The 23924-nt window shown below is 40.9% G+C and overlaps 1 protein-coding gene across 1 annotated transcript in view; it reads right to left on the bottom strand.

The window, feature by feature from the left end:
• CFAP263 (cilia and flagella associated protein 263) overlaps positions 1–23924 on the bottom strand; it is a 98149-nt gene that overhangs the window by 19975 nt on the left and 54250 nt on the right. Inside the window, exons 7-8 of the mRNA XM_086947794.1 lie at positions 4957–5064; positions 756–911 (exon numbers count right to left, since the gene is read on the bottom strand). Of these exons, the coding sequence (XP_086803920.1) occupies positions 756–911; positions 4957–5064 (264 nt within the window). The remainder of the gene's footprint in view (positions 1–755; positions 912–4956; positions 5065–23924) is intronic.

Genomic DNA, 23924 nt, shown 5'->3' with positions numbered 1-23924 from the left:
ATTTCAGTGTTTAATGCCTGCGTAAGGCAGGATGGGTTCCTTCAGTATGCAAGTAGAAAATGTACGATATTTGTGAAATACAAAACAGTCTGCACTAAAGCTTGGAGTATGAATATTTCAGATTGATGGAAATAATCTCTGAAGGATATGGTGAAACAGCATTAGCTGTTTAATGTTTTTTGATTATTTCTAACACATGATACATTTGCTCTGGTGCGTTCTCTAAACCTATGTTCTAGTGTTATTTGGCAATGTTTAAGTACAAATAAAAGGTTAATTGATGAGACTCGAGACAAATCACATCCACGGAGAAGTTGAAATAAAACGTTTGTATGATAGGGAGGAAATGATGCCCAACGGCCAGAGCTGATGACTTTGAATGCGATTCCCGGCCTCCGCACACGCACATCTGGTTCCTATGTAGAGTGCTCTAATGCCCTTGAACCAAGTTTGTGCAATAGAAAATTGCAACAACATATATAGTGTGCCCTTGAACCCCATGCAATGGCCAAAGGCACAGTTTCACACGGCTAAATTAATCTTTTCCAGAAATGGGATGGATCGCAGCTTCCCTGAATGAAAACAACCCTCATTGTGTGAACACAGAAAAGCTAGTGTTTGAAATGGACAGTCAAGAGACCTGTATTCTGAGCATGCCTTTAGGTTGTTTTCTCCACACATACTGTGTTGCCCTTTACACTCTGGTTTTGTAGATGTACATAAGAAGGGAAGCGAGGGTGGAAAATCAGCCTTACCTCCGCAATCTCCACCTTTCTCTCCCAAGCCTTGATGCTCTTCTCCAGGTCATTGTTCTCCATTTTGTCCTGCACATAGTCGAAAACAGGCGGCACCCGAAAATCCGACAGCTGGCGGCACAATTTCTTGTTCTGGGTCTCTGCTTTGGCTCGCTCCTGAAGGAGGCAAATGGAGCAAGACAAGTTCTTTAGGGAGATTTTAGGCAATCCTTCCATTTTCTGTGTATTTTTTCCAAATATGATGTGCGAAGATACAAGCACTTCACATAGTCCTGTCCTGTAAATTTTGTTTAGAACAGAGGAGAAGGTGGATCAAACCCATTTTAAAACTATGGGGTTTGAGGCAATGAATGTCGTCCGGCCTACCTTATTCTGCAGCTTCTAGATAATGACTGTTTTGCGAGATATATTGACCTATTTCTGAAGTGTACCATCAAATATAGGAAGCACATATGATTTTTGTCCCACTTAAACGTCTGCTGTTATGTCTCAGATTGTAATTATTTTTATAATTTTAAAATGCTGCTAAAGTTTAAAAAAAATATGAACTGTATAATAATGTGAAATGTGATTTGTAAAATTGTGCTTTTATGTTTTTTCCTTGTTTTAAAATGAAAACAGAATAAAGCACATTTTTGATTTGATTTGATTACAAGCACTTAAGAAACCCGGAGAACCTAGAGATCTCTCAAAAGAGAACACAGGTGGGAGCTGGAAGTAGCTCCTGGGAGCCTGCATAGTTGATATTATGATGATCCAACTGGACTGAGCAGGGCCTGCTTGGCTGCTCAGCTTTACAGGCAGGTCTTATATGACTGAGTGCCCTCTGCAGGTCACGCGCCCAACAACCTCAAGGCCTGACTCAGAAATGGCCGCACAACCCCAGAGCCCAAAAACCAGGCCAACAACCTCCAGACGCAAAAACCTCCCATCCTGGAAATGGGAGAAGGTGATTAACTGCACTGCTTTTGTTAAGGCCTCTCTCTTGAATTGCTGTTTGAACAATGAGACACAAAGGGTGATTTTAACAGACCACATCAACACGACTTTCATTAAAACATGGTTAAAAATTAATATACTTGTAAAATTGAATACTTGGCTCCGTCGTTAGCTCACAGAAGAAATGTACCAAGAATTGGAATTTAAAAATCAAGTTCCAGCATTCCTCAAAAATAATGTAATACAACACATGATAAGCCACAAAGAAAAGTGACCATGATTCCTTATCCGGAGTAGTCCAGCAATTCCCCTTAGGTTTCTGGAACTTTCCATTACATTATACGTACTTCCGTGTACACTATTGGCTACAAGAGGGAGAGCAGACCAGGCACAGAACTGGCACACCCAGGGGCTAATTCGCAGCCAGGAAACCCACATTGTCATCACTACTAACCTATAGAATTATTAGCCAATCAAAACACGGTTTAACTCTGTCAGAGTCGGTGTAGAATGCAGAAATCAATAAGTGGTACCAATAACAATTAAAATAAAAATAACAACGAAAAACAAACGGCAAAACTATATTTAACCAAAACGATTTGTCAAGAAGTTCCAAAAAGTTCAAGGTTTACATTCAGTTGTATTGCTCTGTTCTCTGGATGATAAGGGCTATATATTACCTGCAGGGAAATAAAGGGCCAGAAAACAAGGCAGAGAAGCATAATGAAGGGAGGGCAATTGACGAGTTTTAATTCTGAGGGACATGTGGCTAATAACACATTAAAGTTCGTTTGGTATACCCACTCCCAGCCTCATCCTACACATGCAGGCACACAAGCCCGCCTCATTTTTGTATTGTCAATACTCTGCACTTTCACTCATCTCTAGACCAGTAGTTAATGCCCTTATTCTACACACTCGGATAGATTAAGCTAATGGCAGTGTTTTTTCACAGTGCTAAAAATAAATCATATAAGAACTGCAATGTAGGGGTTTGACTGAAGTCGACAAACACATTGATTTTTAAACTGATTTGAATATTCAATTCCTATAACTGCCAATTTTGTACGTGTATTTTGCAATGATTTTAATTAATTGTGCAAATAAAATTTTTACTTACTTACTTACTTACTTGACTGAAGTCGTGGGTCTATCAGAAAGCTTTTAATTGCTGGGATAAGTTATTTCCCCTCGCTTTCTCACCAGCAGTAAATGACATGCGAAGGGTTATATGTAGGCATCCTCCTAGCTTTCATTTGTAGACCATTATCAGTGCTTAATTTGTGCCAGTGGCTGCAGTTGATGGGCATCGTCTCTCATTTTAGGACACCCAGACATGCCCTTCTACTGATGTTAGTTCTGTTTGGTTACACTAAAGAGGAGAATGGATGAAGGACCACGTATAAAGGTGCTCAGGTCAAGGGGTTGGAGCTAAATACACATAAACACTTAAAGGGCAAACGAAGGAGACTGTATTGTAGGAGATGGACTCACCCTACGATACTAAATGACAGTAATGGGGAACAGTGGGGCACAGTTTAATCAATATAACTGGTCAGTAATCAATAGGTTACATCACTTGCTCCACCATTCTCTACCCTAACCAAACAGACTCTCCTAAAAACAAGTCAACCCGTTAAAATCCTGCTTTGATGTGAAGCTACTTCACACTTTTGATAACAATCTTCGCCTCTGCCTGTCACCATGCATAGTTTGAACACATAGGGACCACGTTTTTGATCCCATGCAGGCAGCACAGCCAAGTGCCCGAATGAATCAAATCAATCAATGCTATATTCTTTTTCTTCTCTTCATCCATTTATTTTCTTCCAATTTCCTTTTAACCGCTTTTCACTTGCTTCAATTCATTTTATTCATTCAAACTAAAACTAAAAGTGAAATAAAAGGGTGAAGACTGTGGAGGGTTACATGATCCTTGTTTGGTGTAATTCGATTTTCATTCAAACGCGGACAGGAATTAACGCAGGTTTTGTTTACAATAGACTGAGGAAGCTGGTCATTTAACTACATGTGTAAAAATGATGATGTTGGTAATACATATGAATGTGTTTGTTTTTTATATGTCCCTGATGAAGGGAAGTACCCCGAAATGCATTGGGCCTTTTTATTACAGAAAACGTGGCATGTGGCAACCACCTCTCCTGTGTTTTTTGTGAACGTTTTAACATGAAGTTTGAATGAATAAAATGAATTGAAGCAAGTGAAAAGCGGTTAAAAGGAAATTGGAAGAAAATAAATGGGTGAAGAGAAGAAAAAGAATATAGCATTGATTGATTTGATTCATTGGGGCACTTGGCTATGCTGCCTGCATGGGATCAAAAACTCGTGCCCACATGCATCAAGCATTTTTGGAGTCGCAAACGGTGCGATTCCTTAAAATCGGCCGTTTGCGATTCCAAAAATGCTTTTTCAGATGCATCATTATTTTGTGTTGAAAATCGCTAATTTTGCGACTTTCCAGAATGCGATTGCATTTAAGGAATCGCATATTTGCGATTCCTTAAAAGCAATGCATCATTCTGAAATCAAATTGCGAATACAAAGTTTGGAAGTGCAAATTACCACGAGGTTGAACCTCGTGGTAAATTGCGAAATTTTTTTAAAATGTTCTAATTTACATTTTAAACAATGTCATGTTACAGACACACATGTCCTTAGGACATGTGTGTGTGAAACATCCAGTTAAAAATACATTTCAGGGGTGCAGGGAGCGGTCCTTTGCACCCCCCCTGCACCCATGGAATGCATCAACATTTGCGAATTCAAAATTGCGAATTCGCAATTTCCATTGATTCCTATGGGCCTTTTGGCCCATAGGAATCAATGGGAATAGCGAATTCGCAATTTTGAATTCGCATAATATTTGTGATTCGGTAAAAATTGCGATTTTTACCGAATCAGAAATATTTAGCACTTTCTATGATGCATCCCGTTTTGCGAATCCATATTTGCGATTCGGTAAAAATCGCAAATTTGGAAACGCAAAACGGGAGTTTGATGCATGTGGGCATTGGTCCCTATGCGTTCAGTTTCATTGCAGCGCAATTGGACGGAGCGCTTTACAGGCATGTACGCCTACATAGTTCTGAACAATGTCAATTTTTTGGTGAAACCTTGGATTAAACAACGAATACACAGGTGTGCATCTTACAACTTTACATAACTTTACATTCTTTTTCACCATGCATAGTTTGTTATACTTTGGTGCACCTCTTAGGTTGTTCTTACTACTTTCACTTACCTCTTCTACCTGTTGGGTCTCTATTTCAATTTTCCGGAGCATATCATGTCTTTGAGAGATCTCTCTGTCCAACAGGTTCGATTCATCAGTCGCGCATTGAAGTTTTTTCTGAAAGACAACATAATTTGAAGAGTCATCAAGGAAGGTGACAAGATCAGTGATTTGCATACACTGGAAACCACTTTAACAAACTCCCACGTTAAAGCTGGTAGATATGAACCTGGGTTACAGAAACGCTGCTGAAAGGATAATAGGATTTTCATGCAGGATTGGGCCTTGCCTCTTGCGTGGGTGACCATTCCTCTCTAATTTTCCAAGGAGTACCGGGTGTCAGTCTCCTTTCAGACCTCTCTCTCAGATGACTATGTGTGTAGTAGGGTGTGGGGAAGGCCTGGCCTCTCCTTTTAAACCTTTCTCTCAGAAAGTACCCCATTAGTAAAACACAAAAAAACAAAAACAAAGTGCTGAAGCCAATACTAAACTATGGAATGTGTTTTCTTAGATGGAGTAAATGCCACTATGGAAATACATGAATACTCACCACAGCACAGTGAGAATAAGAACTATACAGATGTATCCTGGGACTTGTAGGTTTTGGCTTTAAGGTCACGATGGTTAAAGCATCTGTGTGGGGGCATTGTGAAATTTCAACTCTGCGATTAAGGCGTGACTGACGAAACGCGTCAGAGGAAAGGAATTTTTTTTCATTCTGCTGCCACTCTTCTGTTGAAAAATGAGCAATGTGGTGATAACTTGAATTGGCTTCAGCACTGTGTTTTTGTGGTTTACTAATAGGGGGCTCTGTCCCCATCAGCTGAGGCCGCCCTGCAGGGTTGGAGGCTCCCCATGTGTGGTGTGTGTGTGTATATTTATTTTTTGAGAAATTTGGAACTGTGTAAATGGTCCTCAGATTACCTATTGATCACCATGGACATTGCTAGCCTTTACACTAGTATATCCCATCAGGATGGACTCAAAGCTTTGAAATATTTTCTAGACAAAAAAACGGTGGAATTACATAAACACAATGTGATGCTTTTGTCTATGGTGGAACGATGCCTTACTAATAACATTTTCTTATTTGATGATAAAATGTTTAAACAATTACGAGGAGTGGCGATGGGGGCATGCTTCTCTCCTACCTACGCGGGGCTCCACGTGGGGTGGTGGGAGGAGCATGTCCTCAGAACACAACACTCTAATATATGGCAAGAAAATATTGTTAAGTATATGAGGTACATCGATGATATTTTCATCATTTGGAGAGGGAGCAAGGAAGAAGCTGAGAATTTTGTCAAAATCATCAATGATAATGATTCCAACCTTATTTTTAGTGCTGACATTAGCAACATCAACATTAGCTTTCTAGATGTACAAGTGAGTGTAGCTAATGACATTATAACAACAAGCCTGTACAGAAAAAGCACAGCGGGCAACACAATACTGCACGCCCATAGCTTTCATCCGGGTCATACTATCAGATCCATTCCATATGGGGAGTTCCTTAGAATACATAGGACATGTAGTTCATCAGAGCAAAGGGATTTCCACCAAAAGGAAGCTATGAGAAGGTTGGAAGCTAGGGGCTACAAGTCCAGTGCCCTCAAATTGGCTATGAACAAAGCCAATAAACTAGACAGAACTAGTCTCCTGCAGGCCCCATCCAGTGTTTCATCGACAACTGAAAATTGTAAAGAGAATAGCAATGCCTTGAGATTGATAACTGGGTTCAGTCGGCAGGCCAGTCAGATTTCCAAATTAATCAGAGGACAGTGGTCAGTCATACTTACTGACCCCATCCTCAAGGACATTATGCCCAAAAAACCTGAAGTGACCTATAGACGAGCCTATAGCATGAGAAAGGCTCTAGTATCCAGTTCACCTGAAGCAATAAACAATGATGATTGGTTGTCACCTCGGAAGGGTTTCTTCCGTTGTATATCGTGTAGAGCGTGCAAATTTGGCACCAATACTAGAACATACACGACACCATTTGACAGTAAACCCATCAATATAAAAGGCCACTATACTTGCAAAACCGAGTTAGCAGTATATGTACTTACGTGCTCATGTAATCTGAGGTACGTTGGTAGCACGAAACTACCTGTGCACCAACGAATCCTACAGCACCTAAGGGCGATAGTGAACTGTGATAAGAATTATCCAGTAGCTCGCCATTTTGATCAATTTCATAACAGAAATCTATCCAATCTGAGCTATTTTGTAATAGATGCGGTTAGAATTAACAAGAGAGGTGGGGACTATGAAAAACAACTGAGACAGATGGAGTCCCTGTACATTGTTCGCCTCAACACCAAGATCCCAGGAGGTTTGAACATGGGAGAAGACCTGAGCACCTTTCTCTGAATCATGAAATTTGTATCATCCTATAGGTCGCTAGTGTATCTATTTAGTCTTGGGCTAGGTAACTTCCTAACTTCGTCAGTTCCCAATGTATAGCTCTAGACATCCTTTGCTAAGCGCTACCTGTTTCCCAACATCCCACTGTAATTTTTGATAGCACAGTATTCCATCTTATTATCACCCAATAGGGAAGTCGAAGGTCTGTGGCAGGGACTTATGGCTTCACCATGTGCAGCATTGACTATACCATCCTGGTACTCATATGGGTAATATGAGAGATGAAAATTGTTCTGGTACATTATGCGTTAGCATATTTTAATATGACTATGGTTTAATTTTTTGATCCCCATACCCCATGATGTCTTTTTTCCATCTGAGTAGGACATCTTAGCACTCCCTCACTTATAGTTCATTTGAATCTTTTTAAGCGGATTGTAAATACATTGTCCTTGGATTGTCCAATATTAATTATGCCTACACATCAACCTTAAAATAAAATCCACGTGCCAAATTTTTGGTATCCTTGGAGGACTATAGTAGTTGGGGTCATATTGTGTAAATTATCGTACAATGTGGGAACTAATTAGATCTCCCTTTTTTTCTAAAAAAGAGTGGGAATTGTGAATAAGGGTAACAACGTCATACTGGAGGAAATTCATTTTAAGTTTGTGTATATAGATGAAATTAGAATGTCTGTTTACAAGCGTATTTGCACAGATAGAAAAATTTTGCGTATTTGCACAGTTAAATATTTGCACTGTTACAGTATTTATGCATTTGCACTTTAGAATTGAAAATTCCCTTCAATTATGTACCCTTGTCCACAATATCAATTTTGATTCTTAGTAATTGTTAGCACATTAAGCATTGAATAGTAACTACAGTTTTGGTATACATTTTTCACCATTCCAATATGGCCGATCCAATTGTAAGGTGCACTTGCACCCAGTGTTCAATGCAGTCCTCTGTCAATGTCATTTGACCGCTGGTGGAGTTTTGGCGCGATGTAGCAATTAAGCAATGTATTATTTAAACTGAAACCAAACTGCTTACCCGCTGACAGTGAGCAAGGGCGTTCACGCCCGAAACGCGTCTGTTTGGCAGTGTGTTGCACCTCTGCACTTTAAAATGCAATAAAGGAAAACGAATATCCAAGTAAGTCTGTCTGTGGATTCATTCACCTGTGTCTGCGCACTGGGTTTCGTGCGAAGGCGCTGCACGAACTTTCCGGTTGGAATCTATATATATATATATATATATATATTCATTCTCACCAACAACTAGACCGTGGGTGCCGGTGTCGAGGGTGGACTGTCCCTCGCATGTATGTATCAGCAAAAAGAATCGAAATTCACTACACTCCAAGAGAATGAATTGCCTCAATATAGATTTGTTTGCATGAGTGCAAATTTCATGACCTCCACCACCAATGCGTTTCACCCCAAACGGGTCTTCCTTATAGTATCGGGAGTCCATCATCTCTTTCTCTATTTATATTGGTTCCCATCGTAGCCCATTCTGAGGCATTCTGGGACATGTAGTTTATCTTACAGTGATTACAGCAATTACAACCGTAGCTCTTTGTTCCGTTACTTTTTCTTATAATTTTTAGTTACATCGTTTATTGAGTTCAGTTCTTTAGCCCGTTGGCTGCTTCCGCGATTTCGCCACAGTGCGGCCGTTTTAAAAAACGGGCGAGGCCGTGTCGGCCATTGGCCGACGACAGCACCAACGAGGTAGTGCTGCCGTCGGCCAATGGCCGACAGCAGCATGGAAGGGGTTAATCAGGGATATTGCCTTTTATTTCAATCATGTTTTGTTCCCATCATTACATGAGGACAAACTCAGTCGCTTGGGAGCATTCGGTTCAGTGCCCATTGGGATTTCATATACTATTTCAAAGAGCTAAGTGCTGATGTCGAGTGTCTATACTTCCCTGTGTGGTTTGGTTCAAACATTGACAGCTTAGTGTCTCATACCCATGTCCTTAGATCTTCCTATATTTACGTTCTTTACATTGATATTGAAGAGTATTCTGCTTAGTATATTTCTCAGTTTAGAGCTTAGTGCTCCTTTTCTCTTTTCTTATCTCATTTTGATTATAGCTGTTGCTTTTAGTCACTTAGGGCCAGATGTAGGTAGGCTATTACCGGTCGGTAACGGCCGAATTCGGCCATTACCGACTGGTAATAGACTTTTCCTATGTGGAAGGCTTTTTTACTGATTCGGTAAATAACGAATCGGTATTTACCGATTCGGTATTTACCGATTCGGTATTTACCGAATCATCATTACCGATTCGGTATTTACCGAATCGGTAACTGAGATGTAGGAAGCACTGTAAACAGTGCTTCTGGGCTTTAAGGATTCATATTTACCACCAACTATTAGTTGGTGATAAATAACGAATTCCTATGTAAATGCAAATATGTGCATTTACACCTGTGCCATGTGACAGACATACATGCCCTTAGGGCATGTATGTGTGCCACATGTGCACACAAGCACTAATCAGGGGTGCAGCAGGGTGTCAAAGTGACACCCTGCCACCCTTGACTTTGTTACAATTTTACCGAATTGGTAATTACTGATTCGGTAATTGACATTCATTCCTAAGGGCCTCCAGGCCCATAGGAAGGAATGGCAAATACCGAATCGGTAATTACCGATTCGGTAAATACCGAATCTTAATGATTCAGTATTTTTTACCGAATAATTACCTACATTGCATTTACCGATTCGAAAATACAGAATCTGTAAAATTCAGTATTTTCGAATAGGTAAATCTAAATTACCTACATCTAGCCCTTAGTACGATTATTATTTTTCAAGCTCAGTGCTCCTGTGTAGCTTGCGATCTATGTTCATTTGGTGTTCTGGTTATTCTGCGGCTTATGCTTTTGCACACTTTCCCTGTCCGGCAAGCAGTGGCGGTTGGTGGAATTTGAAAGTAGTGGGGCGTAAGACAAATTAACAAATGTTAATTAATGGATTTTGGTGCGTTAGTAAAACTGGTGCATTATCCATTCCAAATTCTGTAATAAATTTACATAATCGCAATTCTTATTGGAAAGGCTCATGTAATAACTTAACTTTCTCAACAGCTCACATGAAATGATTTAAATAAAGCTGAAATATTGCAGTGTAGAGCAAAACGGTGAGATTAACGGCAGTGTTAATTCTGCTGCCTTAGTACTCCTTCAGACCCAGCAAGCTCCCCCAGGTTGCTTCATTTAATGTACAGGGAGCAACAACCAATTATGATTAAACAACAGATGTCGTCCACTTCACAGACTGCTCACTGTATTGTCAAAAATGCACCCACATATCTTTGATGCACAGATACTGCTTGCTACTGTATGCAGGTAGAACTCGCACTGGTGCAAAATCAAACCTCTCTTTGCGAGCAGGCATCTTTCATTACAGTGCACAGATATTGCGAACAAGGCTGGGACTGTGTGGTCAGCTATCTAGCGTAATCATTTTATGGAGTAAAATTACCAGAATTCTCTGCATCAGATGAATGCTTTGTTCCCACTCCCACGATTTCATTGAACAGATCAGTGCATTCTGGGAGTTGTACTTTACTTTCAGTTCGATTACATGCTAGACACACCTGAAACAATGATTTGCAAAATCAAATTCCAGGACAGGAAAAGCTGTGTTGCAGTGATGTGGGAGGTACTGTATTTTTTTTTACTCTATAGGGAAACCTAAATAATCATGTTAGGTGGACAGAGTAGTGTCTGTTTTGTTTTTGTTGCATTCTGGGACTTGTAGTCCCGTCAATGCTTTTCATAAAATCAGAACGCAAGGAAAACACTGAACTGCGTGATTTACACATGGATCTGGAAATCCGATCTCACACAGCAGTACTTTCTTTGTTTAATTATAAAGTATATTCTAGAAATGCATTTTACCAACTGGAGCTATACTGAGGGGAAAAGAAACAGAAGTCCATGCTCAGGCAGCCACACGTAGGATGAACCACTATCATAGTCTATCTCTTATGACAGCCCTGTGTTCATAATGACCACTCGTCACAATAAACTAGATCAGCTCCCCAGGTAGTAATACTATGTAAGCACATGGTAGATAAACGTAAACCACTCAAAATTTACACAGAAAATATTCCAACATACAGCCTTGTTTTTCTCATATAAACCATCTTATTGATCTAAACAATGTGACTGTCAATAGCACGGGAAGCAAGTTAAATAATATCAACGTTGACGAATAGAAACAATGTATACATGCTATCCTCAAGAATGCCCAGCCTGGTTCTAAACTTTGCTGCATTTTTCTCTTGGCCCAACCAACTCTTGCAAAAGTAGACAAAGATTGTCAATTTACTAAAAGTGAAATGGAAAACACCAGGTAGTTTGAGCAAGGCTGGAGGTTGAGAGGTGAGCACCGGCGGTGAGCCTAGCAGGACTGCCTGCTTTATTCACCTTTTGTGTTGCTTGTTCCTCCCAAGTAATGCCGTCACACTTTCATACATGTCTGCCAGCATCAAATTCCCTCGGTATTGAATACAGCTCCTAGAAGCTCTTTAAAGCATATATATGTGAACAGCACATTCTTAGTATGCTCCCCAACGCCATAGAAAATAACAGCAGCACACCCAGTGAAGCAAGCAGGCTTAGACTCCTTCCAAGCCTCTGGTACTCTTTCATGCCCACCTCCATGCGCCACACTCAGCACCACCCAATATCCTGGCACAAAAAGATTTTTTTTAAAAAAAACGTCCTCTGCCCCAGTTATGCTATTTTATAAGCCCAGACGAACCACAAGTGTGAAGGGGTGAGCTGGTTCCTCTGGGACTGATCAGTGTGCACAAAGTGGGGGAGGGAAGCTCTCATCTTCTGTTCTTGACTCTTCAACCTGTTCTATCATAAATGAATGGCCCAGCCGCGCATAGATAACTGGAGCGGATGTGGTTCCAAGACGGCATTATAGAGGTGCCATAGAATAAACACAAGCTGGCAGCAGCCGTCTGACTTGCATCTGGGCTCTTATTGTTAAAATTGGCACTCCAGCACACAATGGAATGTATTTCCTCAAATTTTAGGCAGCTTTGTGACGTAGATCCACTACCGTCCATGTCCTGATTTACAGGCTAGTGCAAAGGAAGTTCGAATAACTGAAAAGTGCTGTAAAACAGAAACACGCGTCACAACTGAAGCATGTGCAGTCTTTCTGATTACAGCATGAATGTGACCCGACCCTCCGATTTGCGAATCTCATAACACTCCGAGGGTGAGTCACATGCACAGGGACTAGTTCACACCCACCTGCTCGCAAATAGCAAGTCTCCTTCCTGCTCCCCTCTATCCCCACCTGTCCCAAGTCATCACGGGATGTCCCTACCCCTGCTTGTGACAACTTGGGAAAGGGTTGGGTTTCTAAAGCAGCCATAAATGAGTGACATATAGCCCTGGAAAAACAGGGCTAATACCCTTCCCTCCAAGAGCTGCATTGAAAAGTGCAGCTGCCTCGCGTCATCTGGGCACTTGCGGCTCACATGGGGGTGGGGGGGATCGCGGGGGAGTCGTGCGGGTTCGGGGGGTATGCGGGGGTTTTAATAAAAAAATGTTCGAAAAACTAACCGTCCCAGGTCCCGCGACGTCACGGCTCCTGTCCGGACCTTGTTTTTTGCTCTCCTGCTGAATAGGAAGCAGGCATCCTACCTCCCCTTCCCTAAGCCAATCACAATGCTGCAAAGGCTGCGTTGTGATTTGTGGGGACAGAGCATAGTCGGGCGTTAACGGGGCGGCCAGCAGCCTACGTAGAGAAAAGTCAGAGTGCGCATGACTGGTTTGGTCAGCCCCAGAGGGCCGACCAAACAGTCAGGGTCCACAGCATTGGTCAAGCCACCCCTCCCCGTAGCGCCCGCCCCCAACCAGGCATACCCTTCTGCTTTCTCGTGGTGTGAGAAGCAGAAACATAAAATGGTATTTAAAATACCATTTTATGTTTCTGCTTCACCCACTGCGAGAAAGTAGTGGGGCGACGCTCCTCCACCCTAATGGAGGAGCCGCCCCTGGCAGCAAGGTTCTCTGTACTGTATCCGTGACCTATGAGTTGTCATCCCTTTTTCCGTGATGTTGATGTTGTTAGTGGTTTCTCTCCCCTGGCTGTTCTCTTGTTCTTTTCACTTCCAATGTATACCATGCTCAATTATAAATGGATATATAATTCTTCATCTCCATTTAAACCGTAAGAAGTCTTTGTTCTGAATCTGATAATCTATCTTGATTCGAGTCATCACAATTCTAGAGTTCTATTGCCCCCTCTTTCATTTCTCAGGACCGTTGCTATCCCAAAATACCTTGTATCTTGACAGTTTATTGGGATGGGTGCAGAGATGTTTAGCAATGGCATAGTTCATATCTCTATTCTAAATTGCTCTTAGGTATTCCAGGATTCTTTTCTTTAGGGGGCATATAGTGCTTCCTATGTACCTTAATCCACAGGAACATCCGATGACATAGACCAATTACGTTCATTCGCATGTGATTCACTCGCTGATATTAAAAGTTTGCCCCTTAAAATCCTGAATCTCCTTTACGTTCTTCCCAATTCTGCAAGCTTTGCACTTGTCTCAATGAATAAAGCCCATTTGTCGTTTTGTCAGCCAATTGCTCGTTTGAGTGGGCGTGTAGTGACTCTTAACCAGCTTGTCTTTAAGCGAGGAGACTTTGCAATAGGTTATACTTGGTCTTGATCCTATTTTGCCCCCAAAATTCGGGTCCTTTTTGAAGATGTTCCAGTATTTTTTTTAGTATGTTCATAGTTTTGTAATTTTCTTTGCTGTAAGTGAGTATCACTCTCATCACATTGTCTTCATTGTTCTCTTTTGCTTTGTCTTTGCTGACAAGAGTAGTCACTTGTGCCGGCGATCTTGCCTGTTCCTGTCCTTGTTTGATGTCTCTGTACTTGAAGCCTCTCTGCAGAAATCTTTTTTCTATCTCTAGAAATGTTTTCTACATCACAGTATCATCAGAACAATTGCGTCGCATCCTTACAAACTCCCCATACGGGATACTTTTCTTCAATTGATGGGGTTGAAAGCTTGAACAATGTAGGATACTGTTGGTTGATGTTGGTTTCTTATATACCTTAGTTTGAATTTAATTGCTTTCTATCCATACAGTGACGCCCAGGAATTGTATTACCTCCCTGCTGATGTTATACATAAATTTCAGACCCACTGAATTGTTGTTCAAAGTCTGAAAGTATTCCATGAATTCATCTGTGCTCCCATTCCATATCAGGAACAGGTCATCAATGAACCTAAGCCACAGTGCGACTTTTGCAGTGTATTTTTCGTTCTCCTCTCTCCAAGCTATGATTTTTTCCCACCAACCCATGGTGAGGTTGGCGTTGCTTGGAGAGAAGGAAACTCCCATGGTAGTTCCATATGTCTGGGAGTATACTTGGAGGTTAAATAGTAATATAATATATTGTTTCTAAGGCAAAGTTCAATAATTTCCATCAGCATTCAAGTATGTTTCAGTTCCTGGATGTTCCTTTGTTTTAGGAAATAGCTGATTGCATTGAGGCCTACTTCGTGGCTGATCAACTTGTACAAGGATACAACGTCAATTGTTACAAGGTGGAATCCTTCGTGCCATCCTGTGTTGGTTAGTATTCTCAAAAGGTCACTGGTGTCTTTGATGTCTGAGCTCAAGTTCATTCCCATTGGTGCCAAGTAGTAATCCACAAATGTTGAAATATTCTCAAATAGGGAGTTGCAACTCGAAATAATTGGTCTTCCTCGGGGGTCTAGTAAAGTTTTATGTACCTTTAGTAGAAAGTACATTGTTGGCATTACTGGACTATCATTTTTCAGGAATGATGACTCCTCCTCATTTAGAAGTCCTTCATGGTGCCACCTATTGACTTTGATCTCTTGTTCCATGGTTAGGTCATTTATTGGGTTGGATGTTAGTTTTTTGTAGTTCTTCCTTTCATTTAGTTTTCTCTTTGCTTCTCAAATGTAATCCTTTTTGTTCTGGAGCACCACATTACCTCCCTTGTCCGCAGGTTGTATTAATAGATCTTCCATTTTCATCAGACCTTCTAGTGCCATTCGTTCTTTCTGTGTTAAATTTTCTTTTCGGTTTTTATTGACTTCTTTTTCCATTTGTTCAAGATCTGCTACCACCAGATCATGAATTAGTCAATCCTATTGCCTGAACTTGATATCGGGCAGAATTTGGATCTTAGTTTCATGCATGTATTTTTGCTTTTGTCCGCAATGATGTTTAGATCTTCCAATATTTGTGATTCAGTCATTTCTTTGTCATCCAGATGCTGCATTAGATCATATGATGTTTTGAGATCTGCTATATCTCCAATGTTAAGTTGATTGAGGCTTGCTCACCTCTCGCGTGTCTGCTAGCAGCAGATTGAAAATTATTCACTACAAATTCCTTCAGAGGATATACTATACTCCGGCTCGGAAATATAGGTTCGGTTTGACTGACAGCGACCGCTGTGAACGCTGCCGTGCTGACCATGCTGATTTCCTGCACCTTGCATGGGGCTGTCCTCAGGTTGCTCATTACTGGCAGCTGGTTGTAGAGGCAATTGCGGAGATGGTGGGTGAGGCGGTGCCCGCAGACCCCTTGGTCGCCATCCTCGGATACACGATGCAATTGCCTAAAGGGTGCCGGAAATTTGTTGACACCGCCTTGCTCTTAGCCAAGCGACGTGTTGCTTGCCGCTGGGGTAGAGGAAGAGCGCCTAAGTTTAAGGACTGGCTTACAGATTTGACATATTGCCAAGACCAACACACCACTTTTGCCGAATTGATACCCCTCTCTTGCAGACCCAGAGATATTTGGGAACCACTAATGCACTATCTGCTCACGCGCCCGGACGACGATGCACGTTCGGGCGACCTGCCTGCCCCTCCTCAGCGCGCTGGCACCCCTCCCAGATCGCAGCCCCTTGATACCTCCTGCGACATCTGACTCTCCTCGTCCCCACACGCTCTCATGCCCCTGCAGCGTCCTGAATGAACTAGGCCGCCCTGTCTTGGCCTGACCCACACCCCCCCCCCTCTTTGGGCATGAATGTTCTCCCCTTTTTTTTCTGCATCCACAGCCTGTTTCACACTCTTGCTAGATGACACCCCGTTTTATTTTCTGCAACTATAGGACACACCTTTGCAGACTTCTGCCACACTGGGATAGCAGTCCCGGACATCAGTTCCGCCATGGGCTGCGGCCTGCCTGACCCACCTTGCTGCACCACACTCCATTTGCACTTTAGTACAGTCACATACGGCCTCGTAGTTATTACCTGAGTTGGGAAGTTTTGGGTTCCTGTTTTGAAAAAAAAAAAAAATAGGAGAGGGATTACATCTCTCGACTACAAAACCCTGTTCACCTGCTGCTCATCCTTGCTTGTCCTACTCCCCGGGCTGCAGAACCAGCATCATGTATGTTTTTCTATACGCCGCCGGGCCCCCGGGATGCCGGCTTCTGGGCTGTGTACTGTTCATAACTTTTGCTGCCAGCCTCCGGGTTGTAGGCGGACCAAGCTGTGTACCATACTCTGTTTACTCCAATAAAGCAGGTTGAACCCCAAAAAAAACAAAAACAAAAAAAAAAAAGTTGATTGAGGCTTGTTGACTCGACTCCCCGCGTTCTCTTATGTAATCAAATTTCGAGAAGAATTTAGTTAATTTCAATTTTCTACCAGATTTGTATCGATCAATTCTGGTTTCCACATGGTCATGGTGTTGTTCAGGGCAGAAAGTAAGGCCTTTGTTTAAAATACTTTTCTCATGTTGATCTAGAGTATGATTCGACAGGTTGATTATTAAATTTACTGGTTGTTTGCTTGCCTTCTTATCTACAATTTTTTTCTGTTGATTGCGTAGTGGATATCTTTTTGTTTTTTCCACAAAATCTTCGCATCTTTCTTTGTTTCTTTGGCCCGATTGGTGGTCTCTCCCTCTCCCTCATCTACATCCTCTTCCTTTTTCCTCAGTGTTCTTTGATTGATATACATGAGTTTCATCTTCTCTAAAAAAGTAGTGTGTCCGTCCACTCGCATGGCTCTTTCTTCCTCACTCAGATCTGATTCTGATTCACTTGCGGTTGTATTTGCAGTTTCCTTTGCTGATATTTTTTCCATTTGCAGTCTTTTTCAATACATCAAACCTCTTGGCAAAAGTTAGATTCACACAAGTTTCATAATCTTGCTTGTCTCTTCTGAATTTTCTTTATTTTTGTCGTTACACCTCATTTTCATATTTGTCCAAGTTTTTCCCATTTCATTTCCTTTCTTAATTGTTTGCCTTCTTCCTCTTGTTTCAAAGTCGTAATTTGTGCCTCTAGTTCTCCAATTGCTTTATGGAGTTCTTCAATATCTTTCTTGGCATACTTAATGATTATTAATAGCATATTTTCCGAGCATTGCACGCTGTCTTTCCCCATTCTTCCAACATCTCTGGCTTTGTATCAGGATGGTTTGATAGGGTGAATATTCTTAGACCTCTAGGGACTCGATCATGTTCTATGTATTTTTCTAAAGTGAAATTATTCCAGCTTTTTTTGTTATCTCTTTTTTGAGGAGCTTTTCCAATTGAAAGAACAGTTGTTTTTTCACCCATTTAGATTTCGCCTCTATCATCGCTCCTTCCGTAGTGCCTGGCTCCTTTTAAGAACACTGTTTCAGCTCTATGTAACCTTTTGGCTGCTCTCGCCTCCATATTTCAAAATATTTAACCTTCTCTAATGTTGTGACCGCACTAATGCCTGATTAGCAGCTCACAAATCGGCAGTAGTTTTGTTTTCAGTGGTGTGCTCTTTAAAAGTTCTCCAAAGCAGACTGTCACAATTCCATTGTTACTGCTTACTGTGACATCGATTTTCTGCTTTTTGAGTACATTCAGAGTCCCTTGCCCCCACCTTACCTGGTAAGTCTGTCGGTCAGGCGGCGTCCTCCGGCCCTGCTCGTCCGGCACTCCCAATCCAGGCAGGTGATCGGCCGCTCCGGTTCTCCGTGCGTTGTCTCCCACAATTGCGGACAATGCACCAAATTCAGCCAGGTATATTGTTGTTCCTCACTCTACGAGGCACTTCATCGTTTCTTGCCCAGTTTGTTTTGTCTCGTTCTTATTACCGATGTCGGGCGCCACTACTAAAAATCACGTTGACCAACAACTAGTCTGTTAGTAGTGCGCTCTTTGCACAGTGGGTGCCAGTGTCGAGGGTGGACTGTCCCTCGCATGTATGCATCACCAAAAAGAATCGAAATTCACCGCACTCCAAGAGAATAGATTGCCTCAATATAGATTTATTTGCATGAGTGCAAATTTCACCACAACCACCACCAATGCGTTTCAGCCCAAGCGAGTCTTGTTTGCGGTATCATGAGTCTATCATCTCTTTCTCTATTTATATTGGTTCCCAATGTAGCCCATAATGGGTATGGCTCGGTGAGAAATCAAGGCGAGTATATGGTTGAACACCAGTTCCTTGACGAGCCGTGTAATGGCAATGACTATTGCAATTCATTGCCACCACCATTCTAAGCCTTTCAGCAGCTCCTTCCCACAGCCAGACATAGTTTTGCTGCAGTGTGTTGCATGCCGAGTCCTTCATGCCCAAACAAAGTACAGATACAAGAAGGGGAGCGATGACCAGCTGCTGCATGTCTGTGGCTGCTTCGGCTCTACTACCTCCTGCTCTCTCACTGCACACATAAACCTCCTTAGATATGCATGTCATAGTGACAGACAGTACACAACCTAAGCCGTCTGCCAATGCAGTAACACTGTCACAGTCAGTATAGGCTAGTGTCACCATTGCTAGCACATATCAAGAAAAATGTTCATCCAAGAATATGTTTTCTCAAATCCAAACTGCTCAGAGGCATGTATGTATGGCCACAAAACCTACAAACATGATATAATTTCCAGATCTTTAATTCAATCTCTGTGCTCCTGCTCGCCCATCCTTACTCCCATTTCCCTCTGTGCCTTCTCTCCCTTGTCTCACATCCTTCTACACATGCCCCTACACTTCCATTCCCTGACTTCTGCCATTCAAAACAGAAAATAACATTTTTGAAACAGTTGTACATGTTCGCATTGGGACTGTAAGCTTTGAATGACCGATGTGATCAATTTGAGAAATATTTTCTTGTCTTGGTGATTTAGGAACATCAATAAAAAGGCTTACTGGTATTGGGTTTTTGATAATATTTCTTGGAAATGTAATACATTTCACAGTGTAATGATGTACAATCAGGACGCAATATGAAAGGGAATAAATGCAGCTGACAATGCACCAAACATGAAGTGGTAGCAATAGCTGTGTGTGCTCTGGGATAAAAGCCAGAAAATATCAACTGAGACTCGGAAGCCTGATAGAAGCTGGATACAGATTCTATTTAGCAAACTGCTGCTGCCTTCAATTAGACCTCAGTAGCACAAAAGATTCCTTATATATCACAGCAACTCTCTCAAGTACAAAGTAAAATATACACACGTTTAAACGACTAAATAATCTTTTTTGTTTTTACAGAACCTATCCAACGAGCAAATGGCAGTGAATTTATTGGTGCAATGTTTTGAGGTCTGGCCTTTGCCTATTGTTTTTCAAAAAATAATTTGTTTTATACATACATAGAGGGGCTATTGGTCAGTAAACATCTTCCATTGAGCTGTTAAATTGTTGTTCACATATTTTTCAGCCCAGCATATAGCATGGTGCAATATGTTAGCCCATTTTAGCCACTGGCTTTCTTCACAATAGTTTAACACTGTTCTCTCGGGCACACCTCTTCAGTCATCCAAAGAAATGTCAAAGTCTCTGAAGACAATCAATGTGTTCCTTTATCATTCATCCATTCTAGCAAACAGGTGTTTCGTCATTGGTTACTTCATCAGGGCTAGAAACCACATGGTACATACTTCAGTTACTGTTATGTAAATTCAGTTGATTCATCTCATATCCCAGGTTAATCATGCAAATACCAAAATTCAAAGAGAGTAAAGCTCCATAACCACAACTTAGCTCAATGTTGCAGAGTACCAATAATGAAATACAATAAAGATTGTACTCCATGAGTGTGATATAAATTGGTGCCCCATATGCTAGTAGTGTATTAGTGCATAGTGAATTCCTATCCTTATCAACCTGCATGTCCCATACACCATGTTCGTAACAAAAAGCCTTATTCACAAAGGTAAACCTAGACTTTTGGTTTAAGATTACTATTTCTTTTGCTATTCAAAAACTACGACTGCAGTCGTACCTGTATATTTTTACGACTGCAGAGACTGTCCTATCTTTTAATGTGTGGAGTTCTCCACAGTGGTAAAGATACTACATGTAAACATTACACATGCAGTTTGTGAATAGTAAGCAATAGTAAATTCAAATGTGTAAGTTTCCTCAGTAAATGAGGCCCTAACTGTGTATATGGATACCTGGATAAACACCCGTGTCAAAGAGAACACCCAGTAACACCAAAAATATCTACAAGTACCAAACACCAAAACCTATTCACAATGTGAATCAAATTCCACCGGAGAACCTTCTCGATCACCAATCAAGATCCAGAGTTAAATTCAAAGCAGTATCAAAAACAATGCTGTTCATAAAAACCTACAAAATAAACACAGTGTACTAGGGTCACTCACACAAACGCAGAAGTATATATGTGATGAAATCCAATGTAAATTCATATGAGTTACTCATAACTCACCATCCTATTCAAAACACTCAAGTATATAGTGCTCACAACTCAGGGTGTGCTGTAGTCACGCTACAGCCTTTGGTCAATTAAAAAAGGGGCCTATCAACAAATCATAGCCTTTATTCTGAAACAAAACCTCTCTTCCTTGCAATTAATATAAACATACCTCAAAGTATTTCCAATTCAAATTAGTTCCAGGTAGACACCTGTATGTGTCGTCCACACGTGTGTGTGGCGGTCTGTACAATCACCATCTTGGATGCAATTTAAATGTGAAAGAGTGGGAAACGGACTACCCCCTGGGTCACTCTACCACTCACTCCTATGCCATAGACTGCAATCTTCAGGGTAGCATATTTATCATAAGGATGCAATTTAATTATATGTCTAGTATCTGAATCCCGTAAACAGCTTCCCATGGCAAAAGAGATAAATACATCAACATGGAGGTGAATTCACCTCATATTTAACAAAATTACCACTGTCCTTTTTTAAAACAATACATGATACACTATCGGGGGATAGCCAAACACAAAACTGGATAACAGGCTATTGTGTATGCCAAGTTCTATACATCAAATTAGGCCCAATAGACTCACCGTCATCTCAGAGCCAACACTTGACAAATTAATTAAGGAAAACCAGACACAATAAAACGTACCACATAACACGCTGTTTTATGTGCCACGTAGGTGCCATCTTGAAAAAGGGTCAAATTAAAGCAACGCTGTTCTTATAAATATTTTATAAATTATCAATGAGGTTGTACTGTTTGAATGAGTCCCAAATGGAACTGTAGCTACCGTCTCCACTTGTCACTACATATTACAGGTAAATACATCCAGCAAACTACTTAAAGTCATGGGGTCACAGATCAAAAATAAATTATCCGCCCTGCTTAAAGATGCAAGCTCAGCGAGTCTCACTATGTGATCAAACAGATCAAAACAGAAGTTAAAACCCATAATGAAATAAAACCACCTGTATTAAGATTAGTAATTGCATGCAACAGGAGCATTTGAGCCTTTTAATACAAACTATCTGTATAAACAACGTAAAGTTAGGGTAGGCTCATAATAAGATCATCAAAGAGCACCATAAACCCAATCCTAGAATATAGAAAACACACCAGTGTTTGCATTAACATTTCCATGCAACAGGAGCGCTTGAAGGTTCCTCTAGGAGCACCAGTGGCCTTGATAAGTTCTACTAACTTGTAAGGAGTTTGCACCTGTTTGTACTCCTGGGAGCTAGAAGTGTGTTCACTGGCTCCCTTCACTCTGAGTGACTGCACAAAGCCTGTGCATATTGTTCCATTTCTCCTAAAATAGTGTGAAAAAGTTGGATTAAATTGTGCTTTTACATTATTTATTTTTTATAATAACTGTAAATACTGTTTATTTATTTTTCACGCACATCAGGTGCCCAGTTAGATGGTGATTCACTTCAATCTTCTTTTTATTTATAGTTGATGTTACAAAGTGTTTTAAGGGACATTGTAATTTTATAGGTACTTTCAATATTCTTGTTTGGTTGTGAACTAATCTCGTTTCCTTCACAAACAATAATAATAAATTGCATGGCAGAACTGACATTTTTTTTTTAGTTAAGAACATAACTGGTAAAACAGCCAGATCAGTGGCGATTTTTTAAATGTAAAATGCTTATTGCAAGCTTTAGGGGATGGTGTATTATCTTTTTGTTCCATATGCTTGCACTAAAGAATAAAATAACCATCACAGTACATTCCCAAGGCCAGACCTACTAACTTTGCCAATGCTTGTTGGTTTTATTTATTTAACAAAGAAGTACTAAAGAAGCTGAAGAATGTTTTGTTTCATTTGCAATTCAATCTTTTCTTAGTCACTCTCAGAAATTGCTATTTTGATGAGCTTAGAGTGGAGCGGCAGTTAGTGTCGGGTGCACCTAAGGTTTACAGATGGTGGACGCCGGCACTCCTCTTTGAGGATAGCGACTTATTTTTCATCCTCATATCTTAAACCAGAAAAAAAGAGAAAGACAGAAAAACAATGATGGATGGAGAAAGAAAGGATGGAAATCAACCTTTTGGAGAAAGATAGGGATATTTAGGGGGTAGAAGAAAGCGGCATGCGATGAAATCAAAACTAAACAGCCTAATTAGTCAACTGTGTCATTTGGCAGAGCCGGCGGTAGGCTCCTGCAAAAAACATGGGATCCTGAACTTATCTCCAGTTTTACAAAAGTAGCCTTGTGTAAGATGGCTGCACCAAATAACATAGCATTAGCCAAATTTAACTTGAAAATAGGGATAGAAAGAGAACACATTCTCACTCCCAATTTAAATAAACGGGGTAAAATGGATTTTAAGAGGTATGAAAATAGCGATAAGTTGTTTCGTAGTGTTCAAATCCTTATTGTGTATCAATATTTTTATAGCATCATGTATAGAACTGTAAGCAAATATGAAAATAAGTTGCTATATTTCATATTATTATTATACTCATTTAAAATATATATTTTGTTTCTCTCATGGTGATGCCATGAACGATTATAAGTTAAGTAAATATTATTTACAAAACTGTAGGAAAGTGCCTCTTTTGGACATGCTTAGTCCCCACTTTTTGCCTAAAAAATGATGCAACTTCGACTGGAAATGCACAGGTTGCCTGCCAACCAGGTCCCCTGTGCCAGAAGCTCTTTGCTTAAACTGTACCTTTTGTTTCACAATTGACACAACTTCAGTACTCCTTGTAAGTCCCTAGTAAATGGTACCCCTGGTACCTAGGGCATTGGCACTGAAGAGGACTCCAAGGGTGGCAGAATGAATTGTGCAACCCCAGTGGTCCCTCAGCAAGGCCTTGCACACTGTTATTGCAGTCTGCATGCCTTGCTGCAGA

The sequence above is a fragment of the Lissotriton vulgaris genome, chromosome 12 (assembly GCF_964263255.1).
Source record: "Lissotriton vulgaris chromosome 12, aLisVul1.2, whole genome shotgun sequence".
NCBI lineage: Eukaryota > Metazoa > Chordata > Amphibia > Caudata > Salamandridae > Lissotriton > Lissotriton vulgaris.
This window is presented reverse-complemented; position numbering and strand designations above follow the sequence as displayed.